Consider the following 10,534-nt stretch of genomic DNA (forward strand, 5'->3'; position numbering starts at 1 on the left):
AAAGGGAATAATACATGTCCTTTTTTCTTCAATTTGAAGAAATTTGAAGTCTGAAAAATAATCAAAATTCATGCAAGACTTTATGAGTATTTGTTCACAAGAAAAAAAGAAGTAAATAGATTCATCTTATGTAGCAGCAGTAAAAAAGAAAATTTAAATGTCATTACTCTAATGTTTTAATTAATCAATTCATTACAGCAGCAACTCATTAATTTTCTAGGCAAGCACTCTACCACTAGGCCAAACTCCCAGTCCAACAAGTCATTAATTTTCTATTGAATAGCTTCATAGGCAGGTCCTATATTCACTGCTGACAGAGGAATGATGGGAAACACTGGTTTATCGCAATACACAGTAACTAGTCACCTGGTCACAAAATAAATAAGAAAAACAATTATAATCACTGCGAAGGGTTCACTCTATTCAGAGTGAGATGAATCTCATTGAGCAGTTCATAGACAGCTTCACTAAGTATAAACTCCTCAAGACAAGGTTCATTTTGTTTTATCTGTAAAGCTATGTGTTCTACCGTCTGCAACAGCAGTGACACAACCAAGGCATCCCAAAAAGTTGCTGGATTATTGGAACTACAATCTACAGGATGGAGACAAGTGCAGAAGGAAAAAAATATCTGAGGCTGAGGACAGGGAAAATGCTAAGGATCAAGACCAGAGGGCCCAGTAAAGAAGAGCAAAGAGAACAGCCAAAAAGTGTAAATCTACAAATGAAAACAGAAAAAAAATCAACATTTGTTTTGCTCAAATTTAAGTAAAAGGAAGGTTCAATGGAAAAATGTTCACTATACTTAGTAATGCATAAGTTACTGGTGACTTCAGCAGGATCAACTTAGTCAACTCATGAACTCTTACTATGTGGACGGAAATATCTCAGTGGGCCACACGTAGTCAGGACCTTCATGAACTTTCTGATTTAATGTGGAATGCAGAGCTTAAATTAATTACAAGTATGAAGATTATGACTGATAGAACCATGGCGTCTCAGAGGAGAAAATGATTAGTATATTAACCTGATCTAGCAGACTGAAAAAAGCACTAAAGACTCAAAGTCAGCATTGAGTAACTTATATGCCATATGCTCTTCTACAGCTATGCTCTAGGAAATTTTTCTTATAAGATGCTTGTGTAATTTTTTTTCAAAATGGAAGAGCTGTTTCTAGTGCATTTTTTCAGACTTGGAAAACAACAACAACAACAACAACAATTGATTACTACCAAGCAGCATCCATTCACAAAGTCCACTTGTTAAAATGCCAGTACTTTACTCCAAGACTAAGCTACACTGTTGTAACTAGTTTGTTCATATTGGGATTAACCAGAAGCCAAATATATCCTATAATATAAACACATACACTAAAGTCTAATGTAAAATCATTTGCTTCTAACCTGATTGATAAAGGCCTATTCCTGATAAGACGTTTCAGTACTTCAGTGGTAATCTAAATATGCAAAAATTACACTGCAATTGTTTCCCAAGTTACTAAGGATATATATATATATATATATACACACACACACACGGGTGTATATGCACATATATGTATGTGCTTATAATTATAAGGACATTATATAATATACAATATATACTTACATTTATAAATATGAAATATGTCTATATAATTCATTATATATTTATTATATAAGTATTTACATTAATAGGCATATATACATATATGTGTGTATATATATATACACACACACACACACACAATAACTTACTGTGGGTTTCAAAGACATGTATTACATGCTATAAAAAATGCCAATAGTTTGAAAGGGACAAATTCAGATAAATCACAATGCTCAGGGGGGAAATAATAAAATCTGGAAGTTCTCTAAAAGAAGTTATGAATTATTTACTTTTGAGAGGAAAATAGGTAAGCGTGTGTTTTGGGTCCCACAATATAAGAACAGTCTCCTAGTTGTAAAGTATTACTGGGATCTTAGAACATCTTATGTTCTAAATTGACTTCACCAGTGAAATCTTTTCCTTTAAACATCATCATTTCTAAAAATGACACATCTTACTTTAGGGCCTTTCACCTATCCTCACCCCCTACTTACTGATTCTGGAGTCATAAAGCTTTGGGTTCAAATGCTGAGTCTGATCAGAAAGCTTTGGGTTCAAATCCCCATTTCACCACTACTTACACTGGGACAAGCTGTTGAACCACCACTGCCCATGCTCTGTTCTCAGCCCTGAATCCTTCCAATCACCATATCACCTACATGTTCACATGTCTTAGTTCAAACTTCCTTGGAAAAATCCGACAGTCTTCATCTTCCAAATGATTTAAAGTCTAATCACAGTTTTGTCTGTCCCTACTACTCATTTGGCAATAAATGTGTATCATCTTGTGATCTTCTATGCACTGCTGACTCAAACTAATTGAATTGTTTTTGTTTTTGAAATTTAGGTAGGCTCCCTAAGGACACAGGCTGCATCTCATTTCTTAAGAAATAAAAATAAGAAATTCCTGAGAACTTACCCTGGCCAAACATTATTGACACATGGATTTTTAAAAGGGTCCTTCCTGGGAAGGGACCATCCAGTGAGGGAGAAAAACAAAATTACAGATGGTAGAGAATAATAACTTTTTTTAAAAAAGCTATGAAGAAAAAGAATGGAAAGAACAAAGGGCTGGCAGAGAATGGGTAATACCTGACTCTGGGTCTCAGTTGATTTTGTGCTTAAGGGACAAGAGGGAGAAATGAGAAATCAGGAAAGCAGAACCTGAAGAAAAGAGAAAATTACTTCAGCCCTGGCAGAGTGCAACAGGAAAAAGGGATATCTGATCGACATTACCTACATTAGCTGTGAATTTCACTTGCCTAGAGACCGCAGAAAGAAAGCAATGGCAAATAATCCATTGCAAAAACACAAACAAAAAAGAAACCTCTCCTGGTTGGACCCTAAATAGTATTCAAATGATAATCGCCTGCCCCTAGTAGCAGAACTTACCTGACTAAACAGATGTTAGAACCTGGGGCGGGGGGGGGGGGGGGTGGAGGGGGGGGGGTGGCAAGGGCTCAATTGGGATTAGCAGCCAGAACCAGGAAGGACTGTGGACCAATGGTAGAGGGGAGACTGGGAGGGGAAAAAAAAAGAGAGGAGGGAGGAAGGGGGAAACAGAGAGAGAGAGAGGAGAGAGAGACTGAGAGACAGAAGGGGCCACTAGGACCACACCCTCCCTCACCCTGGGGCCCTAATATGGGCCCAGCACCTCCTCCACTAGGAAACAGTGGGGGTAGCCACCGAGGGAACGTTCTCCAAGCTGCAACAACAACAGAAAGGGTGTAGAACTTCAGTCCACCTGAGCCATGCAGGAAGATCAGCGTGGCGCTGTGCCTTCCCAGCGGCGACACAATACTGGTCTCCAGGGAAGCTAGGCTTGCCACCGCCGCCATCGCCCAGGCCTGGACCAGAGACCAGCAGGACCCGCCCCGCCCCTTTGGCCGTAGCGGGGTCGCGCACGCACGGCACGCACCCGCGCGCGCACGCACGCACGCAGGCTGGCGCGTTCCATAGCACAAAAGCTCGCCCTTGGTCCTGCGCATGCTCCCAGGTAGCGAACGCGCCTGCAGTTTCATGAAGGCTTGGGGTCAAATCTGAGGCAGTGGATGGCACTCCAGAGGTGTCAGCCTCCTGTGAGCTGTTATAATGATTAATGGGTTCCTTTTATCTCAAGCATTTGCCGTGGAATTTTAAAACACAATTATAAAACTCGAAAGTACCCCCTTCACAGCAATATTTCTGCCAACTGTGTTTAAATTTCAACAGATTATATTTCACCTACCACATTGGAACTCGCACCTAATGCTTGCAGGACTTTGTACACAAGGTAAACCAACTCGACACTACTCTCTGTCCTTTAAAAAAAAAAGTTTTTTTTTCCCCTAAAACTAGTTAACAAATTAGATCTACAAGGAAATGAAACTTCACTTTTATTAAGGTGCCTATTAACCAAAACGTGAAAGATATATATATTAATGGATAGGTACTACCAGGAGCTTTTGTACTGATGAGAATATGAAATAATGTGTTAGCTGCGGTGGTTCCTCGAAAAGTTAAACATGAAGTTAGCTCTAGCAATCTGCCCACAGGTATGTCCCCAAAGAAATGAAAGCAGGAACTCTTAAAAGGTGCTTGCTTGCATATCAATATTTCTAGAAGTAATATTCAAGACAGCAAAACGATGCGGAGCCCTGATTATCAACCACAGATGAAATGTTTGGTAAAATGGGTTATGGCTGAGCCTTAAGTAGAATAAAATTCTGCATATTTGCTATAGCATCTTGCTCTGCCCAATTGTATTTTTAAGATAAGAAGTGAAGGACATAATGATAGTTACTATGACTTGTATTGTGACTATTATTAAGCAGCTGAATTCATAGGACTGTCATAAATTCCCATAACATTCTGTACTATTTATGATCTACTTTGGGCAAAGAGGCCCAATGGCCAAGGAACTTGTTTCAAGGTCATTTTTCTAGTCCTTTCTAGAGCCTGAATCAGTTGAGTTTGATTACAGAGACCAGCTGCTTAACTACTGTTTACAGTTATACACTAGATTACAAAAAGTAATCAGGGATATATCTCAAATATTTTAAAAATATATTTGAGCTGTAGGCTGTTTTGATTTCTCTCTCCTTTCCTTTCTTTCTTTCCTTCTTTCTTTCTTTCTTTCTTTCTTTCTTTCTCTCTTTCCTTCTCTCTTTCTTCCTTTCTTCCTTCCTTCCTTCCCTCCTTCCTTCCTTCCCTCCTTCCCTCCCTCCCTCCCTCCCTCCCTTCTTTCTTTCTTTCTTTCTCTCTTTCCTTCTCTCTTCCTTCCTTCCTTCCTTCCCTCCTTCCCTCCCTCCCTCCCTCCCTTCTTTCTTTCTTTCTTTCTTTCTTTCTTTCTTTCTTTCTTCCTTCCTTCCTTCCTTCCTTCCTTTCTTTCTTTCTTTCTTTCTTTCTTTCTTTCTTTCTTTCTTTCTTTCTTTCTTTCTTTCCTTCTTTGCTCCTTCCACCCTTCCTTCCTTCCTTCTTTCCCAAATCTTCTGGGCTCCAGTTTGTACCAACTCCTGAATAAGCACCAACTAAACAGGTAGATAATCAGGGATAGATAGTTGCAGGTTGAGATTTAGAAATCCACCTGGAAATCAACCCTTTCCAGAGTCAGGTATAATTAGTAAGAGCCAGATTCTTCCAGACCTAATCAAAGTGCTCTTTTATTTCCAGTGATTTAAATGCCTAGCTATTGTTGCTATTCCTTTCATCTTTATTTATAGCACAAACAGAAGGTTTTATATTACTATATTTAGAGATGCCATCTGGTAGGCAAACTATTGAAAAAATATCTTGTTCCTTTCATGTAACTGTAATACTTTGAAATGTAATTAAGTTTCAGGATAGCTGTTTCCTTCTTTTATGGTGGATCGTGTGCCTTACTGAATAGGGAATGGGAGGAGAGGATGGAATTATCCAGGAAAGACATATTCCTCTGTGTATCTAATTTTACTGTAACTACACATTTGCTCTCCACCAGCCTCTGTTGGCATCTGTTACTGATGCACTCTTCTTTTGGTAACTAGTTTTAAACTTAAAAAAAAAAAGCAAGTAAATAAAGTAAAAGCTAAGAATGATCTCTCATTCTCATGGTTTCAGTGTTTATTGGGAGCTAAGCACACACATAGCAATGTCAGAGTTCAGTTCTCTGTTCTGCTGAGAGTTTAAAAGTCTTTAGGGCATATTTGTTGGCTTCTAAGAAGCCTTTTAGAATAGAACATTTGGTATTTTTAAATGATAAATGAAATTGCACTAGTCTTATGGACAGTGCAGTTATACTTTTAGTTCTTTTCCTTTCTTGAGCATCATATGTCTCTTCTCCATTGCATAGAGTTTACTGCATTTTTCAAAGAGACAGAGCACACACAATATACATAAATATCACACAGAATTAGATGACTTAAAATTAAATTTACAAAGCAAATTCTTGTACATTCCCTTTTATACACTGACTAAATATCTAGAAGACTTAAAGGTCATGGATTTGTTTAAAACAGTGAAGTTACACATTTTAGATGTGAACTTATTAAATTTAGTATACCCATAACCTTAGTTCCCGAGTCCTTAACCTTTAGAAGTTCAGATACTTTATAATTAGCATTCTGCCCTTCTCGACACGATGGAGAGGGGTTCTTCTATTTCTCTCCATACTCCTGTTAGTAGTCTCATTTCATTAGTGGTCTCATTTCTTTTTTGAAGCATGTGGGTCATCTGGGATGCTGGCAACATTAATGTTGTGAACAAGGAAGAAATGAGTTTCTCAATGACAGCCTAGGTGCTCTGTTAATTCTTCCTTGGCTGAATTGTTAACTGACAGTGATTCATATCCAAGCAATGTTCGGGCTCATGGGTACTCCTCTCCATAGTAGCAGACTAGACGGTCTGTGCATGCACCAGAGAAATGAAACAATACTCCTTCTTTCTGTACAATGGATCTTGATGAGTCCGTTTTACAAATCCAAGCCAAGGATTAGTAGCCATTCATAAATATGTCTGTTCCCTTAAGGATAGGAAAAACTCAGTTTTCAACTTCTCTGTGAGATGAGGTAAAGTCGTTATGTTCTATATGTCTATGTATTTTAAAAAAGACTATCAATTTATGCTAAACAATTCATTTGTATTTACTTTAGAGAAGATACTATCAAAGCATATTTGAATATTGAATTATTACAACAGATTGTCATTCACCAGAATGTGAATTAGTTATTTTCTTAATAAAAAGAGTAAACTTTAGCTGCAGTTTGTTGCAACCAAGTTAAATGTATATTTTGCCTAAATTATTGAAAATATGGGAAGGGCTTATCAGAAATTAATATAGATTTTAAAGATGCATCTTTCTCAGTGGCAGAGAATGATAGAAGTATTGACACGGATCAAGATTAATTGTACTCAAAAATCTGACTTTTTGCATTGAAAATCCTTTGAACAACTTAATAAAAATAAAAATATTTTTAAATAAAAATGTCTACAACAAAGCATTAAGAGGTAAATTGTAGTCAGTTTTCATTAAGTTAGTCTTTAAAAAAATATAAAAAGGAGAAAGTTCACATATGCTGCTGTACAGGTTCAAAACTTCCTTTCCTCATAGGAAATTGTCCTGTCTATGCAGATGTTTTTCATCTTGCAGATGAACTGATTGGGAAAAAAGTACTATTCATGGTTTTAAAAACTAACCATTGGAATTAAGAATTCTTTTGCTGCTCTCGTCAGGATAATGGTGTTCATCACAAGGTTAACATCTGGAGATGACTTGAGGTAATGATTATTAATAATGCCATTCAAAAGGCATATAGTAGAATGGAAAAGAAGGCAAGTTCGACATCTCCTTCAAAATACACAGACTGAAAATGGAATCGTGGTCTTAATACCATTCATTAAGCCCATAGAGTGAACTATCAAGAAATATGTTCTTTGTCTTAAAACAAACTTCCTGAAAACATAAAAATGCTTGGCAAATGAAATCTCTTGATTATTTCAGTTTCACACAGGACATGACTTTTCATTTTGACCTGTGGCCTTGGCCATAAACACAAAATGCATGAATTTTCCTCCCACAATTTGTGCTTTGTGTAAAGGACAATGTTTCTCTCACAACAACATTAAGTAGACTTGCTCATTTCTGGATACAGAAAAAAGAAAAATATATAGAGCGTGAAATAAAAAGTTGGCTGTATACTTTCTATTCAGCAACAACCATTTCCTTGCTCTGTGTTCTGTCGGTCTCAGAGGCATTCCAGTCGCGCTTATCTAAGACATTTCACTAGGGATTTCTTTAATGTAGAGTTTGGCAATAATGACATATTTTCATTTTTGGTCTATGATGATTTACATAGATCCTAAGATCCTATGGCATTGAAAATATGCATTTGAATGAGAATAAAAGGAGGGAGTGACACAAATACTGTAGCCGCTATGGAAATATGCAATCCAGTAATACCATTTTTTTGAGCATATATTGAAAGGAGTCCAAGTGAGCTTATAATTGAGGTATAGATACATACTTGTTTGTATGCAGCACTAATCACATCAACCAAGTATTGCATCAGTTTAGGAAAGAAATTTTGGTATTTATATACAATGGAGTTGTATTCAACCATAAAGAAGAATGAAATCATGTCATATGCAGTAAAATGGATGGAATCTCCGATCATTTTGACAGGTAAAATAAGCAAGATTCAGAATGATGAATATTATGCATTCTCTCTTATATGCAGAATCTAGAAAAAATATAAAACCTGAAAGTAGAATGAGGACTGTTAGGGAACAGGACCAATGGGGTAGAGTAGAGTTCACAGGAAAGGGAGATAGAAGATAGAAATACAATCTAAGTGTCTTAGATACATACATGAAAAACACAATGCAACCTCACCCCCTCCTCTTTTTTATTTTAGTATTACTATTAATATTTTGTACTGGTTCTGGGGATTTGTCTCTAAGCTTTTCTGCTCAAGAGTAGCAGCCTATCACTTGAGCCAAAGTTCCGTCTTTTTGAAGGTGAGTCTCCCTGAACTTTTCTGCCCAAAATGGCTTGGAAACACAATCCTCAAATCTCAGCCTTCTGAGTTGTTAGAATTATAGAGATGAGTTACTGGTATCTATCCCAAACTTATTAATCTATGAAGTTCAAATACACCAATAAAAGTAGAAAATATTTTTTTATCTTTTAGTTATCTCAATTAGAAAAAATTATGATGTTCTTTGCACTCAAAGATTATGTAGAATATAGCAATTATTTGTAACTTAACATAAAGCCCTTTGAACACAGAATTTTAACCTATGGTTCTGACTGTTGTTCTCACAGGCTGTCATTGGTTTTAATTATTGACTGATTTTTACCTTAGTTGACTGAATCCTGTCCTTAAAAGATGTGAGGACATTCCACTTACTCTGTTCCTATTTTACTAATCTTTCTTGTCTCCCACATTGTTTAGCAAAGTGCTTAGGGTAGTTCTGAGATTATTCTTGTCAGCTCTTGTTCTTTGAAGTTGACCCACTTACTCTCACTAAAGTTATGTGGGTGTTTTGTGCCTATCTCTGTGAAGTTAAATTGTGATGATATTTAATTTCAAGCAGATGAAAATTTCAACTTAAGAGCTGTGAAATCTGAGATTACTCACATACCTACATATCTCAGATTCATGCAAAATGGTTCAGTATCCACCGATTGCCAAATGTGAGTAGCCCTAGACTTCAAAATTTTAGTCCTCCTTTTCAGAGCAAAATCAGGCAAACTATTCTCTAACATATTTGATATTTCTTTCTATAACTGTACAGTTTAGAGAAATTTATTAGGCACAAATAGCTTGAATACAGTAAGCATTTAATAGAATTTTCTTGGTGATTGCATGAAGACTACTTAGTGATTGATCATCCGGAAACAAACCAAGCCAAGAAAAACAGATTGGGCTTGATTATATTATTTCATGTATTTTATACAAGAGCTCTTAAGCATGTTCTTTGAACAATGTCATGGTTATTCAATAAATATTTATTGAATGTGATGTTCCTCAAAAGCCTGAAGTTGTATGATTATGATACACTATTTATAGCTGCATTTTAAAGGGAATAATTCTGTTTTACCCACTGAATAAATAGATCATTATGAAGTGTTTCCAACATTTTCTAGAAATGACCCCTTTGAGGTTCAACAGGGAACCCAAAGTGATTAGATTTTACAAATGGTATGCCACTTCTTATTACACAGAGTATTCAATAAAAAGGGAAATCCCTTAAGACAACTGTGCTTGTCCCATGGTTCTAATACCATTCAGTCTCATTCTACAGCATCTCCATTTTGGCATTTGTTTGTTAAAAATGGGGTAGAGTTTAAGTGTATTCTTTCTGCCAGTTTATGTGATGCCATAAAGCAGCATTTTTTTTCATTTTTCAACACTTATTAGGTCAGCTCCCCAGCTGTGCAGCACCACACCCTGGTGTGAAATTGAGAAGGAGAACTCTGACAAGTTTATATTGGCTTAAATTTATAGCTCTTCTTTTGGGTGAGGGGAGGGTTTTGATATTCTTTTTAATGGACATTATGATTTCTTCATGTTTGGACAAACTTTTTCATTATGGATGAGTATGTTTTTAGAGTGATTGTTGATAGTGTTTAACTCTTTGGAATAAATGTTAACAGTTATGCAAATAGAGGTCAAATGAAGCAAGAAGTTCATTCATTTAAAAATGGATTGGCTGATCACTCCCTAAATAATTTTATATCCTGAAAAATATGATGCTAAGGATTCACATGAAGAATATATGTAACATGGAGATCCAACAAAGAAAATGACAGGGGAAGACTCCACTTTAATTTTGACATAATTATTCATTCAATGGCTTGAAAACCATATTTCCCCTGTCTTATGAAGAATAATTCAAGTAAGTCAAAATTAGATGACTTCATTAAAAGCTTCATGTGTCCAGAGAGAAATGGGATGACTGATTGCTGTAGCATGATGTGGGATATTGAAGT

General features: G+C 36.4%; 1 protein-coding gene across 3 annotated transcripts in view; it reads right to left on the reverse strand.

The window, feature by feature from the left end:
* Window positions 1–3,472, reverse strand: part of Lyplal1 (lysophospholipase like 1) — a 32,888-nt gene extending 29,416 nt beyond the window's left edge. For 2 of the 3 annotated variants that reach the window (XM_090339912.1, XM_090339910.1), the window contains exon 1: window positions 3,329–3,472. In XM_090339912.1, the coding sequence (XP_090196038.1) occupies window positions 3,329–3,422 (94 nt within the window). In that variant the 5' untranslated portion in view covers window positions 3,423–3,472. Of the gene's footprint in view, window positions 1–2,503; window positions 2,532–3,328 lie in introns of those variants that run through there. The other variant, XM_090339911.1, reaches the window with a different exon arrangement.
* Window positions 3,473–10,534: the final 7,062 nt, after the last annotated feature.

This window comes from Megascapheus bottae, chromosome 10 (genome assembly GCF_031878675.1).
Source record: "Megascapheus bottae isolate mThoBot1 chromosome 10, mThoBot2.hap1, whole genome shotgun sequence".
NCBI classification, from domain to species: Eukaryota; Metazoa; Chordata; class Mammalia; order Rodentia; family Geomyidae; genus Megascapheus; species Megascapheus bottae.